This window comes from Eublepharis macularius, chromosome 11, assembly GCF_028583425.1.
Source record: "Eublepharis macularius isolate TG4126 chromosome 11, MPM_Emac_v1.0, whole genome shotgun sequence".
Taxonomy (NCBI): Eukaryota; Metazoa; Chordata; class Lepidosauria; order Squamata; family Eublepharidae; genus Eublepharis; species Eublepharis macularius.
The window spans coordinates 54,179,740-54,192,896 of record NC_072800.1 but is presented as its reverse complement, the minus strand read 5'-3'; the positions used below and the strand labels follow the sequence as shown (position 1 = coordinate 54,192,896).

The 13,157-nt window shown below is 40.4% G+C and overlaps 1 protein-coding gene across 4 annotated transcripts in view; it reads left to right on the top strand.

Moving 5' to 3' along the window:
* Positions 1 to 13,157, top strand: part of BZW2 (basic leucine zipper and W2 domains 2) — a 70,349-nt gene that overhangs the window by 39,538 nt on the left and 17,654 nt on the right. For all 4 annotated transcript variants that reach the window (XM_054990802.1, XM_054990800.1, XM_054990803.1 and 1 more), the window contains exons 4-7: positions 1,283 to 1,386; positions 1,809 to 1,874; positions 9,189 to 9,324; positions 10,707 to 10,816. In XM_054990802.1, the coding sequence (XP_054846777.1) occupies positions 1,283 to 1,386; positions 1,809 to 1,874; positions 9,189 to 9,324; positions 10,707 to 10,816 (416 nt within the window). The remainder of the gene's footprint in view (positions 1 to 1,282; positions 1,387 to 1,808; positions 1,875 to 9,188; positions 9,325 to 10,706; positions 10,817 to 13,157) is intronic.

Below are 13,157 nucleotides of genomic sequence, written 5' to 3'. Positions count from 1 at the left end.
AACTGCTAAGTGGTCTGTTTTAAAAATAAAACAAAACAAAAATCCTTTTTCCTAGGGATATTCTCACATAGCCCACCATCAAAAGATTTGGGGGTTCCTGACCCCAGGAACCTCATTGGCCCCTTTCCCCTTTTGGCTGCCTTTGCCTGCCAAAGGGTAGTTGGTGGGTTGGGTGCGTGTGTGTGAGAAAAAGATTCACCTTCCTTTCAGCACCCTCTCTACTAAACATAAACAAGTAGCCTAAGTGCTTGTGAGTGAGATATTCCCAAGAATCCAGTCCCAATAAACCCTGGAGACCAAGCATATATATAAAAAACTGTATTAACCATACATGCATTATAGAATGTATAGATATTTGGGAACATTTTATATTAGCAGGTAGAATTAAGGTAGAATACTGTTAAAAGAACATAAAAGGTAGTTGCTTGCTAATCTTTACTTATAAAAGCTTACACATCCTTTTCCCTAGGGATGAGTCCAAGACTGTGTTGTTCAGAGACCAGGCATCCAGCACCTCCCATCTTTCCTCTGACATATAGGGCCTCCCAACACCGAAATCTTGACTTTGAACTGCACCCAAGTGCTAGGAAAAACTGACAAGGGCCATTTGCAGTTTGACACAAATAATGAAATTTTGTTGTTGGATTCTGCCATTTCCCGGAGCATCCATCACCATAAAAATGTCACTCTGTTGGTGGAATGTAGCTTACTATCAACAGACAAGCCTGTTTTATTCTAAAAGTATATTTGGCCTTCCACAACAACTACAGCCAACATCTATATGACTTTTTTCTATGCGGGTCCCATCGTCCCCAGCATAGGCGTTTTGGGTAGTCAGAGGGGATCTTCTCCTCACTTTTTCATCAGCAGAAAAGATGGTTAGATCTCACCCACTGTGATCATGCTGGACCACAAAAGGTTGTCAGGACCATGCATTGTGTACTGAACTATGCAAAGGCCTGAAGTACCAACTTAGTGGCAAAACTAACTCTGTGGTACAGTGCAATCAGGAAATCATGTTACCTCTCGTGTGATTAATGCAGTTCTTGTACTGGAGTTCCTTTAATGGAAGATGTCTGAGATTAAACTCATGACCTTCTGCAAGCAGAGCATTTTCTTTGAGCTAGCTCTCCAGGTATCTCCATTACCTATAAAAATAATGATTTATGTAGTGTATACATATATATTAAAAAAACCCAGACTGCATTATTTCTAGCTTAGAAGTTATAAAGAGTATATGATTTATGTAACATACATGATTATATTGTTTGTCTCTCTTCAGCACCAGGAGGGACAAGAATAGATGACAATGATAAGACCAAGATGACCAAACACTGTGTGTTTTCTGCAGATGAAGATCACGATGCCATCCGACATTACGCTCAGGTCAGAGAGCAATTGGAATGGATGAGTGGATCACAATTTTGCAGGAATCTTTTGTACACCGATAGTTTATGATCATTGCTGACAAACCCTTATATCGAGTACAGTAGATTTGGCAGTTTGCGTCTGATAGTACATAAACCTGGTGCACTTGATTAAAACATTAGTATCACTACAAATTAATCTTTTTATTTCTGAAGTTGTTAGTGGACTAACAACTTGTCTGAAAGAGTGGGACTGCACAATTGCTTTCTAAAGTAGTAGTTGAATTTGTTTAAATGCTGGCAATTCTGTTATAGTTAAAAATATCTATTTTATTTTTATTTCATCATCGATTAATTAAAAGTGCTTTTTATAGCCCCTGTAGGGATAGCGAAGTTCTATTTTTCCTGTTAACAAAAATATTGGCTACCTCTTATATTTAGGTCTTCAATAAACTCATCCGAAGATATAAATATTTGGAAAAGGCATTTGAAGATGAAATTAAAAAGGTAACATTGCTAACATTATATTTTGGGGATTAATTGCAGTTGTCCTTTTGATGCGGTGTGGACAGAATCATTAGCTGCTCTGGGGAACTGGAAACTACCTACTAAATGGTAGGGCTGTACTGTTTCCATACGTATGCTAAATAAATCAAGATTGAGAGTCCTTTTTTTAAAAAAGGTCTGTGCCTTATATTGGAATAAAGAGCAGGAAAGGGATGGGACTTTTTCACCAGAACTATTTTACAGAGAATATAACAATTTACATATAACTACATGTACATCCATTAGATGTCCTGATGATCTTTGCTTTCGCTGAAATAAAAAGTAAGAATTTTAAGGTGCAATGCAACTTAGAAGTGTATAAGCAATTTGTAGTGTAATCTCAAAAATGGAATGTAATCTCAGAAAGGAATGTAGCAGGATTTTCCATGTCAAAGGACCATCTGTGCTTTATGGAGCTGTGTGCTCTGTGCTCCTGATGATCAGATGCAGAATCAGGTATGTGAAACACAAACATATGTAAACTTACGTGCTTTAAATAGCTTGTTGAGGTTGCAGAATTCAGTTTTCTTGGTTTAGAATTATGAATTTAGCACTGAGAATACATAGTGTATGGATAGCTTGTCCATTCTATGTGAAAACCAGATAATTATTTAACTTGCTCAGCTCATACTTCTCATACCTGAGGCTCAAAAGAGAAACAACTGGGGAGGGGGGAATGCCTAGAAAATGAGATGTGAGAAGTTTTGGTTTGTAAAATGTCTAACTGCTGGAAAAATATCTGTGTGCAGGTTTTTGAATGTAGGTTTTAATTTGCAGAAACTAAAATCGCATCAAAGGTTTGTCTTCTGTTTTTCCCTGACTTGCTCCCAAGATATCATTTCACTCTCTTTTGAGAAAGTTAATGAAACAATGGAGACCAGACACTATCCAGCTTGCAAAGTTATTTGATTGTTTAGTATATCAACATTATTTCTTGAAAATAAGAGGTGTTAATAGAGAAACGTTGGGTATAAATTGTTGCATTTCCTAACGATTGCCATATTCTTAAAAGGAATACAATACTTTGAGATATCTGAAGACATGCTTTAGAAACCATGGGGGTATTTTGGACATTATGAGCTGCTCCAAAAGAAGAAATAAATTGTTATGTAATCTCTTTGCCATCTCTACCAAGCCATGGTTGCCATTTCTCCTTATCATGCTCCCTGTTGGATTTGAGGCCCTGGCCTGGATAGACCAGGCAAGCCCTATCTCATCAGATCTTGGAAGCTTAAGCAGGGTCAGTCTTGGGTAGTAATTGGATGGGAGACCTCCGCAGAAGACCAGGGCTGCAGAAGCAGGTAATGGCAAACCATCTCTGTTAGTCCTTTGCCTTGAAAACCCCGGCAGGGGTCACCATGTGTCAACTATGACTTGAAGGCACTTTCCATCATCGCCATTGGATTTGAGAGGAGAAAACACTTGCCATCTTGGTTTGTCCATCATCATGGTCTAAAGTAGCTGTTGGGCTTTATGATGGGTGGATTTCAGAAGACGGAATAAAATATGAGAATTAAATTTTGCAAGAATCCTGAAGAACAAAGGGGTATCTGAGCTGCCAGTGGATGCTTAAAAGATGTTGTTGCTGTCACAGCCTTCCTCTTACAGTGTGCAAAGTGAGTTTGTAGTAGTGCATTTGTTATATATGCTGTGCTTCTTTGTATACTGTTGAGGCAGAATTTCTGTACATTTAGCATGGATACCTTTTGACTGACACTAAGTGTTTAGTACGTTTGTTTCTTTGTAAACCTAAATTTGCACTTCTTCCTGGTTTTGCTGAAAATTACAGTAATATACTGTTATGAGTAATCCTGACTAATTCTGTGTTATATACAGAAAGCTTGTATTCAAGACACCCTTTTTTCCTTTCCTCCTCTATCTTCACCCCACACGCTGACTTCATCTGGAAATGCTGCATTGCTGAGTTTAGCAAAGTCATGACAAACTGCTGTGTGAACAAAAATGCAGTCTTGTTTTAATGCTCAGGGCTTGAAGTTCAGTGACAGAAATCACTTTTCATATGTCAACTTGCCTTTTCTCACAAGCCTGTGTAAAATAGGATTTCATACGGATGGTTCCCCCCAGTAAAATGGACTTCAGCTGAGGGTTGTGAGTCCAGTAAGTATGCATCTAACTTGTAGGGACTTATGGATAGCTGTTTATAAGAAAGTGCCAGCATGTATTCACTTTAGAAATAAAAATTGTGCATTCAGCTACAAATGCATTAAATGTAATGTAAGGATTACTTAAGATGCATACAAAGAAAAACTGTGTACACAAGATTCCAGTTGTACTCACAACAGGAACCATCTCAGAAAAGGTCTTCCTTATGTTGGGGAAGAAGAAGAATGCCTTTCTAAGACATTCATGCCATCCGTGCTATTTACATTATAGTCTGTCTTTCTCACTGAGGATCAAGGCAGATTATCAACTTTAAAACATTGCAGTGAGAAGAGTATCAGACATACAATAAATAGTGTAATATGACTGGATTTCAAAGTTAGAAAATAGTTAAGACATGACATATAAAAAAACACAAAAACCCAATAACAGAAATTAGAAAACAATACAGTAAGATGATGCATACAATAAACAGTGCCATAAACAACAAGCCTTGTTCCTTTGTAAAAGCATCCTCTTGAACAATTCTCTTTTACGACAACCGTATTTCCTTTATTAAAAAATGCCTTCCTGAATAGTTCTGGTTTACATGGTCTGTGGATAGAATTGTGGGAGCCTTTGTGATCTCCTCTGGCTGGCCATTCCACGAAATAGGAGCCACAACAGAGAATGCTCGGGCACGGGCAGCTGTTAACTTACACATTTGCCATTTTAAAACAAATGGTTCTTTAAGAATAGTTGCTTAAAAAATCAGGCACATCTTGATCTAAACATATTTTTATTATTATGATTAATTGATTAAACATTGCAGTCCTACTTACCAGCGACTGCTGCTGCCCAATGCATCCTGCCCTAGAGATGTCTAAAAGCTTGGACACTTTACTTTCAGAGGCTATAGCAGCATCTAATGGTAGAAATTGTTAACTGCAGTAAAATTCTAAGGACTTCTGTGTTCTCTCAAGCACCATCCAGGTGTGTGTGTTAGCATAAGTTTACTTTGCCTATGGTAAAATCACTGATTAGAATTTTTGGAGGAAAGATCTGCACTGGAAATGCAACATCTCACAGACAGAAATATTTCAAAAGCTCTTTTGATCCGCATAACTGCAATTCCCCTTTTGCATGCTTTGATTTTTTTCTCTCTCAAAGATTCCTGTGGTGGTATCTCCAACACAGACCCCCACCTTGCTACTTAAATTTCCACATTTTTTCAATGTTTAGAGGGTATCAGAGTAGTTATATATTTGTTTAGATATTTATACCCTGTTTTTCTTCCCTTGAGACCAAATTAAAACATTTAATTTAAACATTTAATTTAAACATTTTAATAAGTTTTATAAGTTTTGTTTCCCAAGAAATAAAATATGTACAATAATTACACCGTTTTTTCTCCTTTTTTAAGGTCTACTTTGTGCATATCCAGCCATTTGGTATTTAATAGTTATATTTATGGGGTGCATTGCATGAGAGTAAGGCCTTTGGTCAAAACACATTTGGTTCTATACCTATGGTGATAAATATCCAATAATACCTGGATATTTTTTAAACTGTTCATTTTAATATACAATGGTACGGTACTAATATATTGAACCACATTGTTACTGATTTTATCACATTTTTTGTATTATTTGATTCAATTTTGTACTGCTTTATTGATTTGTACTATCTTTGTAACATTTTTTTTTTGTCTCAACCTTTTTGGTTACTCTTGTGCTTTAATGGAACAAGTCATAGTGTTAGCTAAAGGGCTGTATCACTATTTGGAACTAGGTCCCCTTACCTTCATGGTGGGAGGGGGACCCAGCACTCACTTTTTTTAACTCCTTGCGTGCACTCCCAGGAGTGGTGCGATGACATGCACATGCTTGGGAGCGGGTCACTTTGGGCCCCACATGGGTCTGATTCAGCCTGCGGTGAAGCGTGAGAATGCTCTTGGGGCAGAGTGATGACATCACTCACAGGACTGATGTCACGCCTCTCCAGGGGTACGCCCAGGAGGCCTATTTCTCTGCCTTCCACCCCCCTCCTGCCAGTCAGGTGAGTGGTGGCGGGGAGACGGAGGGTGGGAGTGGGGGATCCCTATTTGGAACGCCTGTTGTGCAAAAAAAAAAAAAAAAGTACCTGTTTCAATATTCCAAGAATGTCACACTGGAGTAAGATTTGGGCATGTTGCTTTTTCTGTGTTCATTGTATATGTAGCTATACTTGTATGTATCTAATGGCATATAAATTAGCTCTTGATGCGTGGGAAGTCAGAATTCTTCTCAGAGCAGAACCACAAGTGACAAAAGGCACAGATTGGACACTTGTCTGCTTCCCTCAAGTTTTGATGGGAAATGTAGGCATCCTGGTCTCGCAGCTTCAATCTCTGACTGCTGTCCAATGGATTTTTCAACTGTCACTTGTCCAACATTCCGCCAAGCTGCCTACATTTCCCATCAAAACTTGAGGGAAGCAGACAAGTGTCCAATCTGTGCCTTTTGTCACTTGTGGTTCTGCTCTGTCAGTGTTCCAGGATTTCCCCTGCAGAGCTGGTAACTAAAACTGTAATAGAAATATGAAAGGAAGAATGCTGAAAACAATCACTGTTGCAAGTTGGTGGTAGTAACAGTTTGGAACAGAACACTGTGTTCATTTCTCGATAGGTCCTAAGTGGGTTAATGAGAATTGGAAATTTTTTTCCAGAAGCTAATTCGGGCTATGCCTAACAATTAAGCAAGGAACAAAATAATATCTTTTGAACAAAATGAAAATGATCTCCTATGTAAATACAAAGTAGTCCCAGCATGGCTGAATGCCAAAAACTCAGAGCAGAACCACAAGTGACAAAAGGCACAGATTGGACACTTGTCTGCTTCCCTCAAGTTTTGATGGGAAATGTAGGCATCCTGGTCTTGCAGCTTCGCTCTCTGACTGCTGTCCAGTGGACTTTTCAACTGTCACTTGTCCAACATTCCGCCAAGTTGCCTACATTTCCCATCAAAACTTGAGGGAAGCAGACAAGTGTCCAACCTGTGCCTTTTGTCACTTGTGGTTCTGCTCTCAGATGTTGTTTATATCATTCTAGTCATCAAAGGCAAGGAGGATGATAAAGAACCTGGCATCTATTAAATATTGCTGTTTAATGCTATTAAGTTCAAATGGGGATTGATTATTATCTCTCATACTTCTGGTGTGGGAGAGAGAAAATGGATTCAAGAATTGTTGACATTCTGATTTGCAAAACCATAAGTGATATTATATATTGTATTTTATGGGACCTTCAGAAAAAGGTTAACTTGCACATTAAGAACTGGTACAACTTTGTTGTAAAGTGTAGCCCCCTGCTTATGTAGAAAAGTAAGTAATACAGTGCGGTTAATCTACTCTTATATGATTTGATAACGGCAACTGAGAGAAACAAGTGCTTTGCTGGTGGCACTTGGCCCCTTCCCTCATCCACAGCACAAAAAGCTCTCATCTTCATTTCAGAGTACTGCAGGTCCTTCCCCACTTCATCTTACCTGGAAACTTGTCACGGGATTGCCATCTTTCCAGTTCTTACGGATAATCTGCCCAGGCAAAGTATGAGCTTGCCTCATCTATTAAGTTCTAGCATGAGAAAGATGCTTAAGTAGGAACTGCACATCACTGGATATTGCACTAATTTAATTATGCACCCTTGAATTTTCCTTTCCAGACAGAATTCAAGAGACAAATGATTACAGTAGTGTAATATCCAGCAATGTCTACATGTCCACTGATGAAGTTATAAACACGTGAAATTCCTGTCACCATGACAGAATGTGAGGGAAGAGGAAGAACGCCAAGAATGCATTACCACAGCCCTTGAGAACTGCGTAGTGCAGCCACAAACAATTGAGCCAGGTGGTGATTATTCAGGTCACTTGGCGGGGGGGGGGATTCTTTCACACAACTTGCATTGAAATCTCTTTGGGGTCTTTGGTGGATCTGAACCAACCACTCCTGTCCCTGTAGGTCTCTGCTCTGGATTCTGTTTCACGGGGTATGATAGAATGTGGTGATAGTATGTGAGTGATACCTTAGAACTGTTTTTTTTTTATCCCTGTGGTAATATTTAGGATGATCCTGGACCAGGAAGTAATAAATACTATGCTACTTCTGTCTTCGGTAGTTACTTATCTCCCCTTTCAAACATTCCAGAGATGGAGTTTCGGTCACCATTTCTAAATAGTTCAACTGCTAGGGGAACAATTATTATTATTGGGTTAGATCCACAGAGGAAGAGGCCTTTGGATTCAGCCCATTGAATTATAAGCCATTAACTTTTCCTTTTTTTCCATGCAAAAGGGAAAATGTTATTTGAAGACTGATAACCAGCTCATAATCATGATTCCTTTCAGAAAGTCCAGATTCCTTTCCTAAGGCTAGATCTTCAAAAGTTGTTTTGCTGCTTTTCCTTGCTTAATATGACTAATAAAGCTTTCAGTCTGTTTCAAGCCTTTCATTTCAGAGAAGAAGAGATTTTCTGTATAAGGCAGCTTTGTGTGTTCATGTGCGTTATTTATTTATTTAGTGCATTTTTATCCCATCCGTCTTTCCAGGAGTTAAAGGTCATCCAGCAAACTTCAAGGCAGAGCAGGAGATCTGAACCTGGATCTCCCAGATCCTACTCTAACCATTGCATCAGGCTGACTGAGCTCATCCCTGAGTTGATCTTTATGGGACTGCCAGCCATATCAATGAATCTGGCACTTAGTGTTGGCCTGGGAAGATTAGGTTGGGCCATGTGGGTTTAAAGTTTGAATACTTAAAGGCAGGGCTTTTTTCTGGAAAAAGAGGTGGTGGAACTCAGTGGTGGAACTCAGGACCGCATAATGGCGTCACTTTGGGTCAGCTGGAACAAGGGGAGGGAGTTTTTTAAAGTTTAAATCGCCCTCGGCGAAAATGGTCACATGGCTGGTGGCCCCGCCCTCTGATCTCCAGACAGAGGGGTGTTTAGATTGCCCTCCGCGCTGCTCCAGCGGCGCAGAGGGCAATCTAAACTCACCTCTGTCGGGACATCAGGGTGCGGGGCCACCAGCCATGTGACCATTTTCAAGAAGTGCCAGAACTCCGTTCCACCGCGTTGCCGCTGAAAAAAAGCCCTGCTTAAAGGTGTCTTTTCTTCCTCCTCCAAAACTTGTCTTTCAGCTCCTGTTATTCCTTAAAGCCTTTTCTGAAACGGAGCAGACAAAGTTGGCAATGCTCACAGGCATCTTGTTAGCCAATGGAACGCTTCCTGCTACTATTTTAACAAGCCTTTTCACTGACAACATTGTCAAAGAAGGTAATTTTTTCCCCTCATGGTGCAATGTCTATGAGATTTTCTTTTTTTGTACTGCTGTGATAAAAACGAGAGGAACAGAAGGAAACATTGTCAGTAGAGGAACAGAAGGAAACATTAAAAGAACTATTCTTGAGTGTCTTAATTTGAACAAGGTTTGAAAGGAAAATGAATGCCATAAGAACAGCGGGTGCTGGTGCTCTCCAAAAATAGATGCTGCTCCCAGATTAGCCATGTATTTTACTCATCAGTATACTGTGGGGCACAGGCAACCTTTGAGCACTTCTAGAGTCCAATAAAAAGACACGAGGGTGAGAGGAGGGCGGATCCCTTGCACATTTTATTTTACCATCCGTGCAGGACTAACTGCAATTTAGATTGGGAAAATAGCACAGAAGGAAAAGGATAAATACCCCCTTCCCCAACATGTATCCCTAATCTTCAAAAAAGCCATGTAGAGCTGCAAATGAGTATTTTAAAAAAATCCTAATGCAACAATTCATTCTAATCCTACATCATACCCGGTTTGACCTTTTTACCTTTTTTCTAAGCATCATACCCATTGATTTCTGCATGTGTGCTGAGAACCCCTATCTTAATATGGGGTGCATCACAGACTATTATGACTGGGGTTCTAACCAAATAAAAAATCCTAGATGGGGGCAAAGGGAGAACTCTTAAGATCTTAGTATATTGTTGAGCTTCTTGCTTCTGCTATATAAAAAAGATTTCACAAATGGAATAGCAAAGTACTTTTTAATCATCCTCAACAGATTATTACCATGGCAACTCAGCTGCCTAGTTCCTGCATCTAAGACCTGTTCTTTTGCTCTTGCTGTAGTGCTGTAGAACAAGAGATTTGGTCATCCAAATATTTATACCTATTTCTAAAAATGCAAAATTCTGTGAATTTCCTTATAATCTTCTCATATCTGGATGCCTTCATGTAGCTGTAGAGAGCTTAGGGTATACCTGTGTTGAATGTAATGTAAACAGATACAAAACACAAGTCTGTAAGAGGCATCTATGAAAAGTATACCCATTTCAGTAGATATGTGATCGGCTTTTGTTTGTTTTAAAGTTGCATGTGCCTTGGAAGCTTATTGAGTGGGAATATAATTAACTTTCCTACTTGCCTTGGCCCATAGTCCTCTTTTGCATGTGCTTCAGACACCAGGGCTTTAGCAGGTACACTCCTTAGGTCTGTAATGTTGTAATATGCAAAGCAGCCTGTAATGTCAACAACTTTAGTTTGGATCGTCCATGCAATTTATTTTATTGTTTTCAGGTTGATTCTTGTAAGATGCTTCAAATTGTCTGTACGTTGAAGGTGTTTGGTTGTACTGCAGCTTGCTTTGTTTTTATTCTTTTTTCCCTTCCCCCAGGTATTGCTGCCTCATTTGCAGTAAAGCTTTTTAAAGCATGGATGTTAGAGAAAGATGCCAATTCAGTTACCTCCTCTTTAAGGAAAGCTAACTTAGACAAGAGGTTGCTAGTAAGTATTTCCTTTTTTAAGTCTGCAATGTTTCCCTAGTAAGCAGTGTGAAATGGATGCAAGCTTCTCACCACTACAATCAACCTCACTCCTGCTGGAATACTTTGAGCAATCCTAAATTCCAGGCACCAGTGCATTGCTGATATTTGCACTGCACCAGTGTATCTTAGGTTCCCTCAGCAGAGCAAAGAAATGGCAAAAAGAAACCCAGCATCCAGGAGCTGGGAACATAGGAAAACCATCCACACCCACCAGTCATGGTGCAGTATACTGATGACACCTTAGGGTTGCCAGCCCAACTGGGGGGAGACTCCCCTTGTGTGTGGGGGGGGGGAGGACCTGCCTGCAATTTCCAGTGCAGACCAGAAGTAATGTTATTGTGTATGGGCACACTCACTCACAATGACATCACTTCCAGGAAATGCAAGAAGCGACATAAAGGTGTTGGCACAACAATTCCCCATCATTTCCCCCCTCCCCCCATTGCCCAGCTGAGCTGCAGCAGGAAGAGCTGGCACAGCAACCATACAACGCCCTTAGGCCAGCCATACATGGTAGGCAACCAATACATGGTGATATTGGTAGGGCACCCTCTCTCTGCCACCCATCAAGCACTACTACAGGGGAAGGTCAAAGGTAGTGTGGCATGTTTTGCTGAATGGAGGATAACAACAACAACATTCGATTTATATACTGCCTTTCAGGACAATTTAATGCCCACTCAGGTTTACAAAGTATGTTATTATCCCCACAACAATCACCCTGTGAGGTGGATGGGGCTGAGAGAGCTCCGAGAAGCTGTGACTGACCCAAGGTCACCCAGCTGGCTTCAAGTGGAGGAGTGGGGACTCAAACCCAGTTCTCCAGATTAGAGTTCCACTGCTCTTAACCACTACACAAAAGTGGCTTTCACATCTCTGTGATGTGTCTGGTAGAAGCCCTGTAACACTCCTGGGAGCTCTACAGGTGAGGGTTCAAATTCTCTCCTGCAAACACCATACCCTTTGGACAGATGGACACCCAAGGAAGGAATCATAGGTGCTCCAATCATATCACCTAGATGTCTCCAGAGTTCTACAGGCAGAGAAGAACTACCATGAAGACTATGATTTCTTTCAGACAAGGCTTGAGGTCTGGGAGAGGGAGAATACCCCAAGCAGCAACTTTTTGCAAGGCAGGATGGAGTGACACAGACATTAAGACAGAAACAAGAGGGAGAAAAGCTGGACATTCACAAAAGACATCCCTATCATTTTCTCAGTAACTCGATAAGAAACAAGAATAAGGAATCTCAGAAAGACACAGCCTGCCTTTTTTGATGAATGTGATGAGCCAATCAGAAGCAAAACAGAAGCAAGAGACAGCTGTAGTATTAAAACCTACACCATGCACGCTGCATCTAACTGCGCACCCAGTTGGGCACACAGGAAAAAAACACATGGTGTGATAGTTGGAATCTTCCTTATGTTAAAACCATCCATATATTGCAGAACAGAGCAGGCTTCAGAGAAAAGCATAACAGTGTGGGCCTGCCTAGTCTTAGCACGCCTGAAGTTTCCAGTTAAATCCCATGTGGAACTTGAACTACAAAACAGCTTTGGAAAGAGGCACAGCTGAGATCTTGCTAATGGGATAAAATCCCAGTCACCGTTAGCATGGCTGCACCAGACTATAACAATTTTGCTTAACACTTCACCTGGCAGCCATTTCTCTGCTGCATTCATGGGGTTAATTACTGCTGCCTACTGTTGTTTGACCCAGCAGCAGCGAGTTCCATCTCCTCTCCTTGCCATGTAACCCATACACACACCAGCAGTGGTCAGACAGATTGTGAACCCAGAGAAGTGTGTTGCTTCCCTCTCACTAGACTACAACTGTGCAGACGGTAGAGGACCCTCTGAGCCCACTCCCACTGAGTCCCGTGCTGAAGACAGCAGATATTAGTACTGAGCCAAGAGAAGGCATAGATTCCAGTGTACCAACATCATTAAAACAGAGATACTGCTGTGAAATAGTCATAGCGTGTATGAGTAGTATCACAAAATGGAGTATTATTGAGTACAATTCGGACAAATTGGCTTGCTAGTTTTCTTGGGTCTCATATTTTGAAAACTGCTCTGACAGACAGCAAAATTAAAGGTTAGAACAACTGGGGTGTCCCAGGGAAGATTAGCAAAGTGATTAAGTGGTTGGCTTGTGAATCAGCAGTCTGCTGCTTTGAATCCCACTACTCCCATGAGCTGAATAGGTGACCTTAGGCAAGTGTTGGATTAGCTTTTCTTTATTTTATCACCAATGTAACCCTTATTATTTTATCCTTTATGTAGTAAACATTATTTTA